This window comes from Typopeltis vanoorti, chromosome 19 (assembly GCF_054136105.1).
Source record: "Typopeltis vanoorti isolate ZY-2024b chromosome 19, IOZ_Tvanoo_1.0, whole genome shotgun sequence".
In the NCBI taxonomy this organism is placed as follows: Eukaryota; Metazoa; Arthropoda; class Arachnida; order Uropygi; family Thelyphonidae; genus Typopeltis; species Typopeltis vanoorti.
The window spans coordinates 43905907-43926299 of record NC_143567.1 but is presented as its reverse complement, the minus strand read 5'-3'; the positions used below and the strand labels follow the sequence as shown (position 1 = coordinate 43926299).

General features: G+C 37.4%; 1 protein-coding gene across 3 annotated transcripts in view; it reads right to left on the bottom strand.

The window, feature by feature from the left end:
• The window catches only part of LOC150096051 (PCNA-interacting partner-like), a 274947-nt gene that overhangs the window by 235362 nt on the left and 19192 nt on the right, over positions 1-20393 (bottom strand). For all 3 annotated transcript variants that reach the window (XM_090408806.1, XM_090408805.1, XM_090408804.1), the window contains exon 3: positions 2846-3021. In XM_090408806.1, the coding sequence (XP_090264932.1) occupies positions 2846-3021 (176 nt within the window). The remainder of the gene's footprint in view (positions 1-2845; positions 3022-20393) is intronic.

Below are 20393 nucleotides of genomic sequence, written 5' to 3'. Positions count from 1 at the left end.
GCCGCTTCATGCAAGACCCGTGCCGGTATATCATCCAATCCCACAGATGTATTCACATTAAGATTCTGTAATAGACTATTCACCTCCACTTCATTCATCACAATTCCCGTATAAACTAATGGTTCCTTCATTTTTTCAACGTCACCACTTGGATGATATACTTTTGCAAAGTGCGTGCTCAGTAACTCCACTATATCGACTGGTTCAGTGAACTCTTTACCATCGTCATTCCTTAAAATCATTTTGCCATGTACAGTTTTTTTCTTGCTTGCAGCATATTGAAAGAACTGTTTGGGATTCTCTTTTGCTTGCATAGCTAGTTTTCTTTCATAATCGGTTTTTGCTGTTTTTACCACACTCGTTACCCTTCTGGCCTGCACTTTATACCGTTCGTGTGCCTGCAGGTCACCCCTTTCTTTAAATTCCCTCCATAGTTGTTTCTTTTTTTGCAGCTCAAGCTTAATGGTGTTATTCATCCATTTAACCCCTACTTGTTTCACTATTCGGACCTTAGGTATACAATCAGCCATAACCTCCTGTAAATGCTCTCTGACCACTTCCCATGCTCTATCGACGTTCAGCCCTTGCAGTTGTACATGCCATGGCACTGATCCAAGCAATCTCCTAAGCTTGTCATACTTGCCAGCACGGTAATTCCACATATACCCTGTCTTAATCACAAATTGCACACCTTTAGCCACCTCCTATTTCATTCTGTTAGCCTCCACTTCACACTGATAGCCTTGTGTTTCTATCCTAAATGGACTTAGGTCATCTGATATCATTAGTATTACCCCCCCCCTCCTCTCCTATCTCTTCTGTCATTCCTAAAAATAGTATATATACACATTACTCGATCCCACTTACCATATCTGATTCTGATAGCCAGGTTTCACTAATGTCAACAATCTTAGGCTATATCATAATCAATAAAGCAATGAACTCAACCCCTTTGTTTCTAATGCTCCTGGCATTTGTGTATAGACACAATAAATTACCACCTTGCCTATTCTTATAATTAGATATGCAATCCATTTGGTCTTGTTCTAGAATTTTCTCTTTTCCCTTCCCAGACATACTCAAAATTTCCAAACCCAAAGCATATTTTTCCACCACTTCACCAGATACATAACCATGTTTGAAGCAATTCATATCTTTATCATGTCTGCATACCACAGCTGAACTTTCACACACATTTTTCCCATTCCTCCCTTGATGATCTAGTTTCCCTGACTCTCTGCATTAGGTCTCATACCAATTAGTAACTTTTCCATGCTGCTGATGCCAAATAAATTGAAATAAGAGTCTTTTCTGCCATCAAAAATACACCCCACACATCTAAAATCTTACATCCATTTCTTAACCCGGCACTGGCAAGGTGGGAAAATGTAACAAAAGTGCTAAGGTGGGGTCCCACAGACCCACCCAAATGATGTAGTGTTTTATAGAAATCCATATCTCTTTAATCAATATTAGATTACATATTGTTTAAGAGTGTCCTGTAATTTTACAGAATAAAAACGCAGATCCACAAAATTAAATGTTTATTACCCAAAAATAATTAACTAATTAAGCATCTTTATTTTTCAACAAAAATATACTCTTCCTAGCTTATATAATGAACAAACTAAATAAATCAGTATTTTTAGGCACTTTGGTATTGGTTTACAAAAGGAACATATACATTATAAGAAGCTAATACAATAATAAGAATTTAGCCTTGAGATTCCAATGATATCACTAACTAAAAATTTTCATTTTCTGTAATTGCAAAGTAAGAAATGAATCCCACCCTGTATACAGAATCTTTGGGGAAAATTTGGAGAAAAGGATAAGGCAAAGTATAATGCTAAGTATCTGCTGGATTTCTGCTCAGAATATGGACTAGTCATTATTAACACCATGTTCCAATTGCACAGTCGGGGACTTGGAATTATGATTGAGATACACATATTTTGCTTGCGCGCAACAGCCTGTCGTCTATGGCATCGAGTAGCAGGTTACGGGAGGGGAAGCTATACTGAAGCATGACTCACTGCCACATGTTGTTAAAAAGTTATAGTCAATTTAAAATCTTTGGGGTCTGTGACACCCCAACTTATTAATGCCAGTTTAGCCTTGAACCCAATATTCAGAAAGGTTTTACGGATGCTAGAAATAGAGAACTTCAGGTAATGAATTAGGTCACGTAATTTAAAATAAATAAATAAATAAAAATAACTGCATTATATATATTTATTTATTTATCCCCTGCCATCAGAAGTCGGGCTAGCTACATTGGTTATTTAGAACAGCTTGCATTTCTTACCAAATATGCATTCCAAATGATGACTTCAATATGAAGGTTGAAACAACATGTAATTTTAAATTTATATTAATTAAGGATATAACTCAAACAACTTTTTCTTGATTTTAAGAAAATGATTGTTTGTAAAAGCCACATAATTTTGCTTTGGCTTTCATATAGTTGCAACTTAATTAATGTTATAACAGAAGAATAGTTAAGTCTGCCTGCATAGTCTACTATGTCTATGAATTGTGCTAATTCTCTAGCTGATGTATATCATGTGGGATATAAAACCCTGCCACCTCCACATGAGACTGGTTGATTGGTTGATTCATCTCTATCTGAGAAGCCCTTGTAAGCATTTATCACATCCTAAACAGGATTTGAACTCTGGTTCTTTTGCAAATAAATCTCATCATTTGTCATTTATTTGCAAAAGGACTACATACATGTGCACATGTTGTTGTGTGTATATATGAGAGAGAGCATACATATATTACTAAATATATATATATATATATATATATTACTAAATACAAAATTAAATGGCTTACAAACCTCTCGATTTAGCCGTGCAATACAAAGCTGCATAACCAGAAAACTGTCTTTGTTATTCAAAAATGTCGTATATTCATTTTCTAGAAGTTTATATTCACGGCATAAATTCAGCAAAAATTTTGTAATAGGGATCCCAAAAGTATTGTTAGCTGTATTACATGACAGTATACAAATATCTGAAAAAAACAACAAATAAAGTTTTATTACAATTTTAACAAAAGTTGTTTATTCACAATTTAGCACTTATTTCATCACTTTGTCATCAATAGTCAATTATTTAAGAAATTATATTACTGCATTTTAATGTATAGCATTCATTTTTGATTTGATGATGTAACAAAGGAGTCTCTTAAAGGGTCAAAGCCAAACAACTGGGAGAAGACCTCCACATTGCCTTTAAAGAATGCAGAGAACCAACTGGGGCTTCTGACTTAATGTCTAATCCTTACTTTCAAGTGGTGTGCCCCATTAGTAGATATGTAAATAATATAATGGAGCAATATGAGATTTCATGCCTTCTGGAGTGTCATCCAGATAAACAATGACCCTACTGTTTTCATCAGGGAACCAATACAAACAACATCCACAAGAAGAAAAAAAAAACCTAACATCATAAGAACTGAAGATAACAACCATCAATATAAGGAGTATTAATGGAAAGGAAATCAAGCTTACAGAAGAACTGAAAAAGTACCACATGGACATAATTGACATCACTGTAACAAAGAAGACAAAAACAAGTGATATTTCTTACTAAATAATGAGTACAGGATATTATATTTGGCAGTAGTAGAGATAGCATTCAATACCAAACATGAAGATAAACCTCTTGATTGGAAGGCAGTTTAAACAGAGTTATGTGGGCAAACTTCAAAATGGGAAAATGGATAATGAAATTGATTTGTGCCTACGGTCTCACAGAAGATTCTCTTAAAGAAGAAATGAAGGTTTTTTTTTTTTTAGTCAGCTGACAAAGAAAATGGAAAAAGTGGTACTTGTTGGAGATCTAAACAGCAAAGTAAGAAATGAATCCCACCCTGTATACAGAATGTTTGGGGAAAATTTGGAGAAAAGGATAAGGCAAAATATAATGCTAAGTATCTGCTGGATTTCTGCTCAGAATATGGACTAGTCATTACTAACACCATGTTCCAACATAAAGATGTGTACAAGTTCGTGAGAAGAGAAGATGCAAGAAATAAGAAAAGCCTCATTGACTATATCATTGTTGATAGTGATATCATTGAGTTCAGGATACAAAAAGGTACAGAGGATTTTAAACTGGAAGTGACCATTACATACTTCTAAACAGGTTAAAAATAAAAAGAACATTGAAAAGAACAGTATGTAAAAAAGTTTAAAAAGTTGTGCAGCTTTTACAGATAAACTGTCGACTGAAATATACACACATTATTGAAGAAAGAATGACACAATTCAAAAACAAGTACCAAACCTTGAACTCTCAGCAGCAAACTCTAAAGAAAACACTGATTGATTCAATGTTTTCTTCAAAATAAGAATGCCATGGTGGAGAAGAATTTAAAGAAGCCTTCCTGGAAAAGAAGAAAGAATACCAAAAATTCCTAGCAAATAAGTCAGCTCTTACATTTTTGCTGTACTGCAAAAAATGTAAGAGAGCTCAGCTATGAACAAAAGTAGCTAAACAAAAGTCATGCAAAGACTGGTAAGAATATCTATCTATACCCTCTGTAGATAGACTGGTAAGAATACCTTTGGACAGAGGGTATATATATATCTATCTATACCCTCTGTCCAAAAAGAAACCAAACTTTTCGAAAATAGAAGACTAGTGGCGTCACCTGTATCTTTTTGTTGTCGAAAGCGGCAACCTTCATTAGTACTGTGTCAATTGTTTATGACATTCGTTTCATTGGAAGCTGAGTTATAGTGCCAAGATTGACAGTGTGTTTTGACGAATGGTTGGAAAATGAGTTTCAAACAGAGAGCTGTGATTTACTTTTGTGTTAAACTTAGTAAACGTTTTATCGAAACGCATCAAATGCTTCAAAAAGCATACGGATTGATGAATGCTTATCCCATACTGAAGTTTACGAGTGGTTTAAGCTATTTCAAAGTGGTTGTGAGACGCTTGAGGATGAAGAAAAGCCGGGCCGTCCAAAAACTGGACTGAGCGAAGTTAACATCCAAAAAGTGTGTGATTTCATTAAAGAAAACCCGAAATCATCCGCAAGTTGATTGAAGATGAATTAGGGATTCCAAAATCAACTGTGCACAACGTTTTGACTGAGAGTTTGGGCCTTCGTAAATTGAATTGGCGATTTGTTCCCCACAAGTTGACCGGTGACCAAAAAATGTATCGAATTGAATACTGCAAGGACCTCATTAAAACCACGCATAAGGACTCAAACTTCCTTGAAACGATTGTTACTGGTGACAAGTGTTTTGAGTATGAGCCCGAAACAAAGTGTCAGAGTGCTGAGTGGAGACCACTAGAAGAGGAGCATCCAAAAAAAAAGTTGCTTGGAGAAGTTAAAAGTAAAAACAATGCTGATTTGTTTCTACGATTCCAAGGGCATTATCCATTCTGCCTGGCCAAACTTTAATGGTGAGTTTTATGTCGAAGTTTTGAAGTGATTGTTAGCAAGAATTCATCGCATACGGCATGAATATTGCGATGCAGGCAGCTGGTCACTTTTGCATGATAATGCATCATCTCATCATTCAAACATTGTTAGACAGTTTTTGAACAAAAACCAAGTTTGTGTGTTGGATCACTCGCCATATTCACCTGATTTAGCACCCTGTGACTTCTTTCTCTTCCCCCTGACTTCATTTGCCGATGAAAGGAAAGCAATACAACACCATTGAAAATGTTCAAGCGGCAGTAACCATGACCCTCAACAGTATCCCAAAAACAGATAAAAAAAACTCATTTGACGAATTAATTGACCGTGCCAAATCCTGTATCAAAGGGAGAGTATATTGATTGAAATAAATGATTTGAATAATTATAATTGGCCTGTGTTTTATTTTCTATCAAAAGTTCGGTTTCTTTTTGGACTGTGAGCGTATCTATCTATCTATCTCTCCCTTCCATCTGATTCAGACGGGTTGGGTCTCCTCCTAATGAGGAATCACGGCAAAATAATGCAGCTGGCATGCCACTCCTCTGCTACATCCCTATTGGAGATATTCATGACTGTAGTCCGTGTGTGTTCACAGGGCTGGTTTGCCTGCTTGCGGGATGAAAAAACCCTAGCTAAACTGGGGAAAACACTCTACTGCCCACACCCAAGACAGGCTAATCTGGCTATGGCTGAGGAAGATCCTTGAGCTCCTCATGTCTCTGATGGGAACCTAGGATATCTTCCCCAGGCATATGGTTGTGAAGTGCACAGCCACTAGGCTAACTGCACGGATGGTAAGAATATAGAAAATAAATATCAGGAAGGTGGCAAAATGTTGTGGAGGCTATTGAAAAAGCTTAGAAATAGAGGAAAGAGTACTATAAAAGGAATCAAAGATGATAACGGTGACATTAAAATTGAAGGTAAGAATATCCTAGATGTCTAGAGTAGTTACTTTGAAAGTTAAAAGAAACAAGCAGTGACAGAATAAGCATTTCTGAGTAGTGAAATGCAAAAATATCTGATATCTGACCAGAAATGGTCAAATATCGAGGTTAAAAGTTTTGCAATGGCATAATTCAGAGGACCTGATCAGAAATTTGAACTCCAGATAATTGAAGTAGAGCTTTCATAGTACCCATCTATAAAAAAGGGAATAAAGCTAAATGTGAGAATTATAGAGAAATTTCTCTACTAAATGTTCCAGGTAAGATTTATGCAAGCATACTAGAAAAGAGGGTGAAAAAGATTGTGGAAGAGAAAACTTGGAGAAGAACAAGCTGGGTTCAGGCCAAAGAGAAGTTGTCAAGATCAAATTTTTCACTTTAAGATAAATAGTTGAGACAAGAATATGACAAGGATCTGTCAAATGGCACAAGTCAATAGACACAAAATTTGCAAACTGTGGTACACACAAAACTTAAATCATGGAGTGGTGGAAATCAGATCTATGAAGTGATTAGTCATACTATACTATTTTTGAACTCTGTGTCATATGCAGAAGATGGTACAGAAAGATGCCATCAAGAAATAGGGGAACTAAGGAGATGTGAAATGTTATGCTTTTGAGTATGGAGGATGCCTAGAGAACAACTTTTACTTGATTGTGTTATCTTACTGATGAAGTATGGAGGTGGCAGCATGGTCATTAATTCTCATGAATTACTCATTGCATCTATGGATTTGATCCATTGGTCTTAGTTCATGGACTGCTGGGTTCTGCATGCGGTGATGTTCTAGACATATGTGATGATTGTAAACAGACAGTTTGAAGTAAATAACACTGGAACATTGTGGTTGCCCCTGCAGTGTAAACCTGATGGAACATCCTGCAAGATGAAATCGGGTGCACAGCCAATATAACTCTCTTCATTATTGGAATTACTAACACCTGAAAGGAGGGATAGAGCATAATACAACTCATTAATTTTTATTAATGAGTTGTATTATGCTAAAAACTCATTCTAATAGCCAGAGGCAGAACCAAAGTGTTATTAATTTTCAATTTTGATTTAATAACATTAAGACATCAGTAGGAATGAATTAAATGTTCATTGGTTTAATGACTCCAGTATTTTATCTGAATGCCTGAATCCAAATGCCTTAATTGCTGATTAGGCCAAATGCTGATTAGACAATAACAAATAAATTTCGGATGGTGGTTTAATGTCTACATTAAACCACCATGATTACTTTCAGAAGTAATCATGTAAAAGTGCAACCAGAGAGTCAAGTCATACAGCAGTCACTGAGACTGCTAATCAAGGCCTCCAAGAGAATAAACAGGCATTGTTTTGATGTATGCAAGCACTGGTGCGCATCATCCTTGCCTGTAAGAATGCTGGCAAAGAAGATAGGTTTTTTTTTTTTTTTTTTTTTTTTTTTAAGAATTTTCATGCAATTTTCTGAGTTTTTGGCTGTTCTTAATGATTTTTTTTTTTTTTGTGTGTTTTATTCAGCTGATTCATTGCTTTCCAGAATTTGCAGAGGCAAAATTATTTTGCCTCTGCAAATTCTTCCCTTCAATATTATCAGCAAAAAATTATATACAAAAAGCAAGCAATACTTGTTGACTTTAAATTGCAGAAGCAACAAGAGTTCAGCAGGACTGAAAAAAGAAAGAAGCAAGTGATCTGAAGGAATAATAAAGACTGACTGAACAAACAAGAAAAACAAGTTAAAGAGAAAATTATATGTGGAGATTCAATGTTCAGGGGAGTACTTAACAAAAGTGTGACAAAATTGTGTTTCCCATGTGAAAAATTCACGATATTAGCCACACCATCCAGATGCAAAAATGCAAGTCAAAAGTATTGATTGTCTTGGTTGGTATAAATGATTTGAGAGGCAAGAAGTATTCTATGAGAGAGGATGTAAAGGAGTTGTTAGAAGAGGCAAAACTGAAGAACAAGAAGGTGAAGATTGTAAGTCTCCTACCATGCTATGATAAAGGAGAACTGAGGAGGACGGCATTGATAGCCAATGAGTATAGATGTAGTTGTGCAAAAGGAATGATGTAGAATTTGTGAATCTGTGGTCTCTATTTGATGGAAAGAAGGATTTGTACAATGCTGATCGACTGCATCTAAATGGTTTTGGTGTTAGGTGTCTGGAGAGAGCTTTGTTCACCGAGCATGAAGAAAAGTGCAAATTCAGGGAAACTTAAGCAATTAGGGTAGAAGCAAGTGAGTGTGAGAATGACCAAGTGAGGAATCTAGTCTTTCAAGCAAAAATATCAAATAAGGTAGTCATTTCAGAAAGTAAAAGTGTGTGTGTGGGCTAAAGGGATGTTGCAGTTTCTATATATATATATACACTAATGCCAGAAGTATCAGGAACAAGTTTTTGGCATTGGCATTAGTGCAACCTTGCCAAAAGTTATAGGCATTAGTGAGACTAGGATAATAGCAGATGATGTAGTTACAGGGATTGAATGTGAAGAGTTGAGTATTTTCAGGGAAGATAGAGAAGATAGGATGGGAGAAGGACATTGTTGATGATAGACGATGAATTGCAGCCAAAAAGAATAGGAGACAGGCAGGAGGGTGGCTGTTCATTTGAAGCAATCTGGTGTGAGATTAAGGCTAGTAAGAGACAAAACAAACAGTTGCTTGTTGCTATAAGCCAGGAAGTTCCACAGGAACAAGTTTTTGGCATTGGTTAGTGCAACCTTGCCAAAAGTTATAGGCATTAGTGAGACTAGGATAATAGCAGATGATGTAGTTACAGGGATTGAATGTGAAGAGTTGAGTATTTTCAGGGAAGATAGAGAAAATAGGATGGGAGAGGGACATTGTTGATGATAGAAGATGAATTGCAGCCAAAAAGAATAGGAGACAGGCAGGAGGGTGGCTGTTCATTTGAAGCAATCTGGTGTGAGATTAAGGCTAGTAAGACAAAACAAACAGTTGCTTGTTGCTATAAGCCAGGAAGTTCCACAGATGATCTGGAAGACATGCATCGCCAAATTAGTACAAAGAGTACAGGTCAAGTCATTATCATGGGGTACTTCAACCATGGAGATATAGACTGGAAGAAAGAAAGACCACATGGCAGGAAGGAAGTAGAATTTATACACCTACTAAGAGATAATTACTTAAAGCAGCATGTGATAGTTGGGGAATAGGGGTGGGAGAGTATTGGACCTGGTCACAGGATCAGAAGAGCTATCCATAACCAAAGTAACAACATTGCCTCCAAATGGTGAAAGTGACCATGCGGTCTTGACTTGGAAGACCGCAAAACATGAGGAATATTCTATCAAGAAGGGGTATTTGTGGACCTACAAGATAGGTGATTATGACATGCTTGGGAAAAAGCTTAAATCTGTCCATGGCATAAAACACTACAAGGTAAGGATGTTAGTAGTGCATGAGATATAGTTAAGGGTTATCGAGAGCAGTGCTTCCCAAACTTCTGGATGTCAGGGCCCCTTTGGGAAAATTAAAATATTTCACGGCCCCCCTCAAAAAAAATCGTAATATAGACATATACTGTATTATTATAATATTTATTGTATTTATATTCAATACAAAACATACACAGCAAAAATCAAATGCAAATATTACATTTTTAGCATCTCACATACACATTTGACATGGCACATTATCTCATATTTTTATATAGATAGATATATTGTTATTGTACATTTGCAGTACAAGCACATGAAACGTAAAATGACTAGTAGTAAAGAAAGAATTAAAAACATAAAAGACGCTTAATAACAATTTAATGTGTGGATGTGTTTCAATACTGCTACACAAAAAGTCAATATCAGGTGAAATATTTGAAATTTAAATTCTTAGATTTCTGCTTTGGAATGAAATTTATATGAATAAGCATATATTTACTAATATCCATTAAACGCCGAAATGCGCAGGAAGCAAAATTTGTGAACCCGCACCAATGTGTGATCTTTTTCTATTAAAATATAAAAAATAACAAAAAAGAAATAATAAATAATAAAAATTAAATACATTTCTTTTAAGATTAAAAAACTACTTAGTCTTAAAACATTTTAAATTTGTTTTCATTATTTCACGGCCCCCCTCAACAAAACCTACGGCCCCAAGGGGGCCACGGCTCACAGTTTGGGAAGCGCTGATCTAGAGGAAGCGGTATTAAACTGTATACCTAGGGTAAGCAGAGTTAATTGGATAGGAGTTAGATGGATGAGAAATATCATTAAGCATAAGCTGCAGAAGAAGAAAATGCTGTGGAAGATATATAAAGAGAAAGTGACCAGCAAACTCATGAACAGTACAAGGCTCAGGCAAGAAAGGAAGGCATAAACTGTATACCTAGGGTAAGCAGAGTTAATTGGATAGGAGTTAGATGGACGAGAAATATCATTAAGCATAAGCAGAAAATGCTGTGGAGGATATATAAAGAGAAAGGTGACCAGCAAACTCATGAAAATAGTACAAGACTCAGGCAAGAAAGGAAGGCAAAATCAGATTATGAGAAGAATCTAGCTGAGCAGGCCAAAGGAAATCCCAAAGAGTTCATTCATTATGTGGCAAGTATGAAGAATGACTATGGAAGATTAACATTAATGAGTGATGACAGTCACAAGGTTACAGAAGCAGATAAAATAGTTGAGTTACTGAGCGACCACTTTTGACCACTGATGAGGAATTAGGTAGAGTAATAGTTAATCAAGGTGATGTGGAGAGCTTGCAGGATGATTTAAATAGGCTGTCAGGATGGGCAAAACTTAATGGGTGTCAGTTTAATATGGAGAGATGTAAAGTTATGTATTTTGGGATAAAGAGATTACAAGCCATGTATCACATTGATGGCACTGTACTCCAGAAAATAGATGAAGCTAGAGATTTAGGGATGGTAGTAGACAGAGTTAAAGTTCAGAGGACATACTGCTAAGGTAGCCCATAAGATTACTTGGCTATTGAAGATCACATTAACAAGTAGAGATAAGGAAGTTGTTATTCCTCTTTATAAGACCTTGAACGCATATATCTGGATTACTGTGCTCAAGCTGGTCACCTGGGTTTCTTGAGAATGAGGAAACGGCGAAGAGGATTCAGAGGCAAGTGACCAAAATGGTGAGTAGTCTGTGGAATGTTCCGTATGAGGACAGATTGAAGGTGTGTGGATTGCAGAAGTTGGTGATAGGAGAAAAGGAGGGGATATGATAGAAACATTTAAGTTGCTTAAAGGGTTTTATAGGATCGATGCAGGGGAAATGTTTCAACATTTGGCTAGAGGGGCCATCCCTGGAATTTGAATAAAGGTGTGGTTAGTTGGGGTATGAGGACTAGATTTTTTTTGCTTGGAGAGTTGTGAATGATGGGAATGGTTGCCAGAGTCAGTTTTGAGTGCTTTGTCTGTTAATGGGTTCAAGGAGAGGTATGATAGATTGTGTGTTTAGGTCTCCTGTGATGAGTCTTCAGACTCCATGGAGATACCCATACAATAATAATAATAATAATTGCTCAGCCTACACTCATTGTGCTACTCTGTTTATGCATAACATCCACACCTTCCTGTGGTCTTCCCTGCTCTACAGCAGCAATTAACAATATATTTTCTCCGGTTGGCTTCTATCTCATGCCAGATAGCCTCAAATGAACCTTCTCTGCCAGACCTAAAATCCCCTTGAAGTTCTAATTTATTGGTTGAAGTTCTTAAGCTATCAATAGCAATACTCTACTACCTGCCTTATTCCCTCTATCCTCCCTGAAAACACAAAATCCTTTACATTCTATCCTTGTCACTATAATCATTTTCTGTCAACCAGGTCTCACTGATACCTATAAATTTTGGCCAAGTAGAGCTAACCAATGCCAAAAACTTCTCTCCCTTATTTTGGATACCTCTGGCATTCATATACATGCATTTCAACATCCCCTTGGATCTATAGTTATTCTTGTGTAATCTCATTACCAACCCATTCGGATTTGAAACCTATGAAATCACATTCAGCATTGCATAATCACAGGTTTCAAATCTGATTTAGTATACATACACTAATTTGTCTCAGGAGTAGCTGAACCAATACTTGACTGCATCCCTTCACCTGATACTTCTAGTTTCCCTGATTTTACTCCTCCAATCTTTCACTGAAGACACGCTTTCCAAAACCATTCAATAACGAAGCAATTAATCTTGCAGAAATAACATAAGTATCACTTATATGATGCCCTTTTAGTGATGATGATTATCTTCCACAGTAGCATGAAGATTCTTTTCTCACAATACAAGCAAGCTACACATATTGTTGACACAGTCAGGTAAATTGTTATGTGACAATGTCATAAGGAAGGTATATCAAAGTGCTCACACCGAACCAATTACAAAATTTCAGATACTGGGCAGCACGATATCCTTAGATTTAAGATAGGTAAGTGCCAAATATGCTGAGTGGTAAGGATAAAGTCCTCATCATGTAGCATTCTATGTGCTCTCATTTACGAAATACCAAGACATACAGAAATCATTTACACACCTAGATAATGCTGTTGAGAGAGTTTTTTCACTTGGTTATAAATTAAAGATGCCAAGAAATTATACTCTTCTTTAATTTTTTATCCAAGAGTAAGCAAACAAAGTTTGCACATGAAGTGTCTTCATGATTAGGCTACTTGTATATAGAGGCTAATGCCACATTGAATGTCGTGGTATCCCATAATGTAAAACACACATCTTTTTCGGTGTGTATAATACCATGCATATGCAAATTTTGTTTGCCTACAGTAAAGTAAATTAAAAAATGCTAGCTCACCCATGGTACAAAGTGCTATAGTTGACAACCTTAAGTGGATGTGAATCACAAATAAATGAATAAAACATTAACAGCACATACTGTCAAACAACAATAAACTGCAATAGCTGGTTACAAATAAGCAACTTATACTTTTGTATTGACTAAGCTATATATACAAATAATATATGGATGAACAGTATTATGTATTGAGTAGTAGCCTTTTTGAAAACCTACCACACAATGAATTATAAATTCTTGAATAAACAAAACACTTCACTATGTATATATTTGCCTATTCCATTGTTTTACTACTGAAAGGTACCTAGTCATTTTTTTAAATTTAAACAGTCATAGCTCTATAATCATACAGTTACTGGATACATGCTCATATAAGTCAAAAAAGACATATGTATACTCTCGTCCTTCTCTAGGATACACCTAGAAAGAGATGCACCAAATACACTGCTTGGGAAGAAGTCAACAGACACCATAATATGAGGAACAAACTGTCATGGTGCCCACCTTAACAAGATGTAGGACCTCCCTTTTGGTGCAATGACTGCAGCAATCCTATGGGCCATACTTTCCACAAACATACGATAACAATCAATAGGAATTTTGGATCATTCTTCCTGTAGGCATGTAATGAGGTCCTGGACTTGTGGGTCAGACATCCCTTGACCTTGCCCAAAGCTCCAGTTCATCCCATAGATGTTCAGTAGGATTGAGATCAGGGCTCTATGGTGGCCAGTCAAGTGTGGTAATGTTCATGTCCGCAAACCACACAGTTGCAGCAGCAGCTTTATGACATAGTGCATTGTCCTGATGAAAGAGACAATAGTCGGTTCCACAGAAATGCCAAAGTAGGGAGCATTGTAGTTATCAAAATGGTCAGATACTCTCTCAGAATTCAATGTTTATGGCACCATAAACAGAAGACCAAGGCCAAACCAGGAAAAACAGGACCATACCGTCATACCACTACCTCCGAATTTCATAGTTGGGATTATTCAATCTGGTAAGAGACATTCACCGGGGAACTGACACACCCACACCCATCTATCTGCTCGGTAGAGGATGTAGAATGAGTTGTCATTCCATAACACAGCTTTCGAAACTTCCACGTCCCACTGTATAAGTTCTTTGCACCACTAAAGACAATGCTGCATGTTGGTTCAGGTAATGTGGGGCTTGCATACTGTGGTCCTACCATGGACACCCATGTTGTTAGCCTCAGATGTGAATGTTTTTGTGCAGATTTGTGTTCCAGTCAATATCGGGAACTTTGCATTCAACATGTTAGCTGACAATTGGCAGTTTTACATATTATCCTTCGTAGCACACTATGGTCATATTCAGTGAGTCTGGTGGATCGTCCACTGTGGGTAGCACTTGCAACAATTTGCCGAACTGGTAGGCGTGCAACATGGCATCCTATCACAACATTGTCAGTTCCCTTCTAGCAGGCATTTCATCTGGATACAGTTTTACTAACTTGAGAGCATCATATTACAATTTACCAACTACAAACATGCGACTTGTTAGATAGCATGATGCACCTTGCTCATGAGGTGTCCATTAACTTCTTTTCAAGCAGTGTATTATTACAATGTAATGAAACTGATATTTCATAGCTAGTACACTAAAGCAAATTGCTATAGCACTGTCAGGTCTTTGATTGGATTTTACAGTTCAATCATCTTGGGCATTATGAAGCATTATTTATCTATATCTTGGTCTTTTCCAGACATTTTTAGTTTAAGTGATTGTCTTGCTAATTTTATCTCCCATTACATTTAAGTGACCATACAATTTTAGATAAACTCTAGATACACATTCTTAGAGTGGAAAGAGGATAAAATTGTTTCACTTCACAAAGTGGTGGAGATAAAACTGATGCTACAAATTAGAAGTCAATTTGAGTGTGTGTAGTTGTGTTTAAGGTGTTAGAGAGGTTGGCAAAAGGTAGGATTCCAAACTGGGTTGATAATAGCATGAGTTTGTTAAATGGGGGTCATGTTTAGTAACCTGCTTATGTACTACAGTAAGGTGACAAATTCACTGGATGAGTGAGAAAGAGAGAGAGAGAGAGAGGTGCAGAAGATATAGTGGCATACTTGGATTTTTCAGAGCCCTTTGATAGATTGCCACACAAGCTGGTAACTAAATTGGAATGGACAGGATTGGATAAGAGACTAGCTTTTAATTTTTCAAAAAATTACAATGTATACTAGTCTATTAATTATAAAATCTTCAATTAATATCTTCCTATATTTTGGCAATGTTTCAGCATATAAGATTATCTACAAGGATAAGTGAGTTAGATAGGTAGTCAAATATCAGAAGGTTAAAGGTATGGGGGGGGGAATATCCCAAAAGGTCACTAGTGGTGTGCCAAATGAGTCTGTTTTGCAATCATTATTGTTTAACTTGTATCAACGACAATGGGATAAGCTTAACTGAAGATGTGCAGCTATCTGCGGATAATGCAGAGCTGGGAAGAACTACGAGTAGAACAGATGTGATTTCATAGGAGAATCTGAACAGACAGCATGAATGGACAAGTGAGTGGAGTTATCAGTTTAATGTTGCAAAGTGTAGTCTTGAAATTTGTTATGCAAGATGGGATATAAAGTACATGATTAATGGAGAGTGGTGGTGGACAGAAAAAATTAGAGGTCAAATTACTAAAATTGTGAGAATATCACAGCAGATTATGACAATGATGAGCAGGACCTTGACATTCAGAAGCAAAGATGTCATTAACAATGCCTTGATCTGGTTGCATATGAACTACTGCATGCAGATCTAGTCACTCGGTTTTGAAGGGGAGGATATCATAGAAAATCCAGAGAATATAACTAAATCGCTGTCAGATATCTGGAATATGAAGACAGACTGAAGGAATGAAATTTGCAGTCTTATAAATAGAAGGAGAGGGAATGTGAATGAGACATCAGTTGGTGAGAAGTTGTTACCAGATTAATGTGGAGGTGATTTTTTTATACTGTTGAGAGAAACAAAAGGCAGAAAACAATATGCCATCCCTCAAAGCTATATAAAGAGGACATGAGCAAGGCTCTTTGCATGGTGAGTGGAATGCATTTTCTGAGAGTATAGCTGAAGAGTGAAATGCTTTGTGTGAGTGTGGTGAGTAAAGAGACTGAATGGATTTAAGGCATAGTTCCATGACCTTTGTGCAAAAGAGTGGGAATGTTCCCCAGTGAACCTATTGATTCCATGGAGGTGTGGAATTAATAATAATTTCCCATTGGTCTTTTTACTGCTATCCTGGGAACAAACTCCTGTTTTATTAACCTTTAGTTTTCAATTCTGTTTAAGTACCTTAAAATAGCTTTGTTCACACATTCCGAAATGTTAATAATGTCAACTTCCTAATATTTTCATTTGTGATTTGACTTTCTTTCAAAAGTCTTATATCTGGTGTCAAGTCTTTAATTAAGTGCAATTTCTAACCCACTTCTCAGATCCATAAGTTAAAAATTGGTTTGAAAATTGCCTTGCATACAGTTTAGTGTTTTGACAAATTTCTTATTTTATATAAATTTATTCGGTTGACTCACTGCAATGCCTGCTTTTCTGATTCTGTTGTCTATTCCATATTTCAATTTGCCATCTCCACTAAAAATTGTGCCAAACTATTTTATTTATTCTATAGGTTTCCTATTCAGCATGTAAGTTGATGTTATCAATGTTCCTACCTATTTTCATTGTATGTCTTTTTATTGCTGATTTTCATACCAAATTTCGTACAGCAATTACTCAGTTTATTTAAGGAATCTGCATTCTTATACTGGATTTATTTAAGAGAATCTCATCATCTGTATAAAGTAAAGAGCTGAGTTGAATGTCTGAAATTTTGATATTTCCAAATGCAATTTTCTTCATAATGTAAATGAAAATAATGAGCACCCTTGTCTCACACATAATTTACCATCAAACTATCTTCCTGTAGCATCTTCATTCCCTGTTGGAGGAAATGCCAACTAGACATCTAGGTGATGGATGTCTTTCATCACCTGGTGAAATACCAACACCTTGCTTATTAGAGACCTTAAGCAGCTGCAGCCATGTTTGGTCACTAGAGTAAAGGTTCTGGTTTCTGTTACCCTCTCCCACATGCAGTGAGACCCTCAATAACATACCAATCTCACTGTAGGGGGCCAGGATTCTTCTCCCCATTCAAGGGTAGAGCAGTAAAATGGTTCTGCAGGCCAGACACTGGATAGTACATGGGACCGAACCAGTTAGTAACGAATCTGGAGACTTCCCCGATCAGCTAGCATCAAATCCTGCAGCCACATATTTTGCTAGTTCAACTGGAGGGAGATAAGATACTGTGGATGCAGGTGAGACTGTCAAGGCCATGTATGAACAGGAGACCAAGTTCCCTCTGTGTGAGTGGTATGTTTGCAAGTCTGTCACCTCTCACTGCATGCCCCACTTCCACTTTATCTGTTCCTCATCAAATACAATGAACCACAACCCAAAGAAATGAGATTTTACTGCAAATCTCAATTCTCCCACAAAAAAATAGTTTTAAAAAAAAACTAATGAGAAACAAACAAAAATCCAACCAAAAGAATTGCAAAACAACAGAAATCCAACCAAACAACCCACCAACATTAATTCTTACCAAAAAAAAAAGTTTCCACATCCATTTCACCAACATCTGTAGCCTAAACATTTAACAATATAAATGATGTGTGCACCCACTACCATCTTCATCTAAACCAGAGGTACTATTCCTATCAGAACCCCAACTGGCAACCTCAACAGCCACTGTTCACCTCAACTGCCCATTACATAGTTCTTTCACCAAAAAAGAGCAACACTTGTACATTCATCAGAAGTGACATACCATGCCAGAGACTGCAAATCCTTGAATCCTCACTGTTTGATGTGCTTTGGCTCAAAATTTCTCTAACAAACCAACCTTCTCTTTTCATATGCTATCTATCACTCTCAAAACTCCATCAACCACTCTGACCTCTTCAACTCTCTCTCTCTCTCTCTCTCTCTCTAAAGCTCAACTTTCTGCAGTCAAAATACCCCAATAGTCAGGTCATCCTTCTTGAGAACCTCAATGTCCACAACCCATATTGGCTCCTCTTCTCCAGTTTCACTGATCAAGCAGGCAGGGATGCTGAGGTGTTTGCCATCAGCAGTGACCTATCTCAGATCAATCTTCCTAACAAAATACCTGACAACCTCCTCCAATTTGGCAACATGCTTGACCTCTTCCTAACAAGTGTCCCTTCCATGGTCCGACAATTTCTTCAGTTCTTCTGATCCTCTTCTTCTCTTCTCAGACTGAATAACAGAAATCATCTTCACAGGAATAAAGGCTATCATCCCGTATTTCACTCCAAATTCTCAGTCACCATCCAAGCCTTGTTCTTAAAAAACAAAGTGTGTCAATGCTGTAAAAGAAAAAACCTCTACTTACCATGAATGGCTCAAAACCAAAACTGCAGCTGTCCACTCTGCAGCTCACAACAGTTGTAAAGGAATTATGACCAAGTCCAAGTCTGACTTTGAAAGGGCCAAATGCTGCAAACTCTCCTCCTTCGCAAATGGCAGTTGCTCCTTCAGGTCCCTTGCCAAGACCTGGGTGGGCAGCATAACTTCTGCCCACCCAGGTCTTCACCACTCTCACATCCGAATCTCACTTCCTGCATTGATGATCTGGGCAAAGTTCCCTCCACTCTGCAAAGAATGGCTCCCTTCATGTTGCCCATAGTCTTCTGACAAAAAGAAATCTGAAGAATCCTTAATAACCTGAAAACAAACAAGGCATCTGGTCATGATGTATCCCACCTATTGTGTTTAAAAAATTGTGCCCCAGAACTAACACCTATCTTGTATCGCCTCTTCAATCTATCTTATTCAACTGACATCTACCCTACAACATGGAAACGGGTCCACATCCAGTCCCTCCCAAAGAGAGGTGATAAATGTTATCCAATGAACTACCATCCAATTGCTCTCATTTATGTTCCCTCAAAAATTATGGAGAAGGTCATCAACAACCAACTCTTGAACCACCTAGAGTCATACCAACTAATCAATGACAATAGTATGGATTCTGCCACTCACGATCTACAGGCTGATCTTGCTTTTACCACCCACCTCTGGACTCAAGTCATGGAGAAATTTGGAGAAACCCACGAGTGCCCTCGACATTTCAAAGGCATTTGACTGGGTTTGGCACAGGGGCCTACTTAACAAACTGTCATCCTATGGTCTTCCTTCCTCGCTCTGCAACTGGATCGTCAACTTTTTCACTGGTTGATTACTACATGTCATGGTGGACAGTTTACTCTCCTCAGATTTCCCCACCAATGCAGGAGTATTGCAGGGTTCTGTTCTTTCACCCACTCTCTTCCTGTTGTATATAAATGACCTGCTCTCTCAGACTTCCAATCCTATCCATAGCTTTACCGATGATAGTACACTCCATTTCTCCTTTTCATTCAACAAACCTTGTAGTTCTCAAGTATTAGAATCCTCAAGATCAACCGTGATCGGTGACCTGAACTCAAATCTCCTAGCTATATCCCAGTGGGGGCAAGACTTCAATGCCACCAAAATTCAGTCCTCTGATCTCTTGCCAGAAAGAATCTGCATCCCTCCCCCCCCCCTTACTTTCAGTAATACTGAGATGTCAAAACATTATCAGATTTCTCTTCTTGGAATGACCTGTACTTTCAATGTTTCCAGGCATAACCAGATTTCAACTATAGCTTCTGCAGCCATCAAAAAGCTTGGTGTACTTTTTGTACATGACACAACTTCAAACCTTCACAGCTACTAACTCTATACAAAGTCCAAATCTGCCCAGTCATGAAATATTGCTCCCATATTTAGGGTGGTGCACCAAAATCCTCTCTATGATTGCTCGATTCTATCTAAATGAAGGGCAATGCAACTAATTAATGATCTCTGTCTTTCAAATATACCCACTTCAATCTCTTTCTCTCACAGACATTCAGTTTCTGCCTTATGCCTCTTCTACAGATACTTTCATGGACAGGTCCTCCACTCTCCTCCAAAATCATTAAAACAAGAGCCACTGCTAACCAACACCTTTTACAGTCCATCTTGAAACTCACCGAACCAACTTCACTGCCTTCTCCTCCAGCCCATCTACTTCTGTCCTTTGGAACAGTCTCCCCTACTCTGCCTTCCC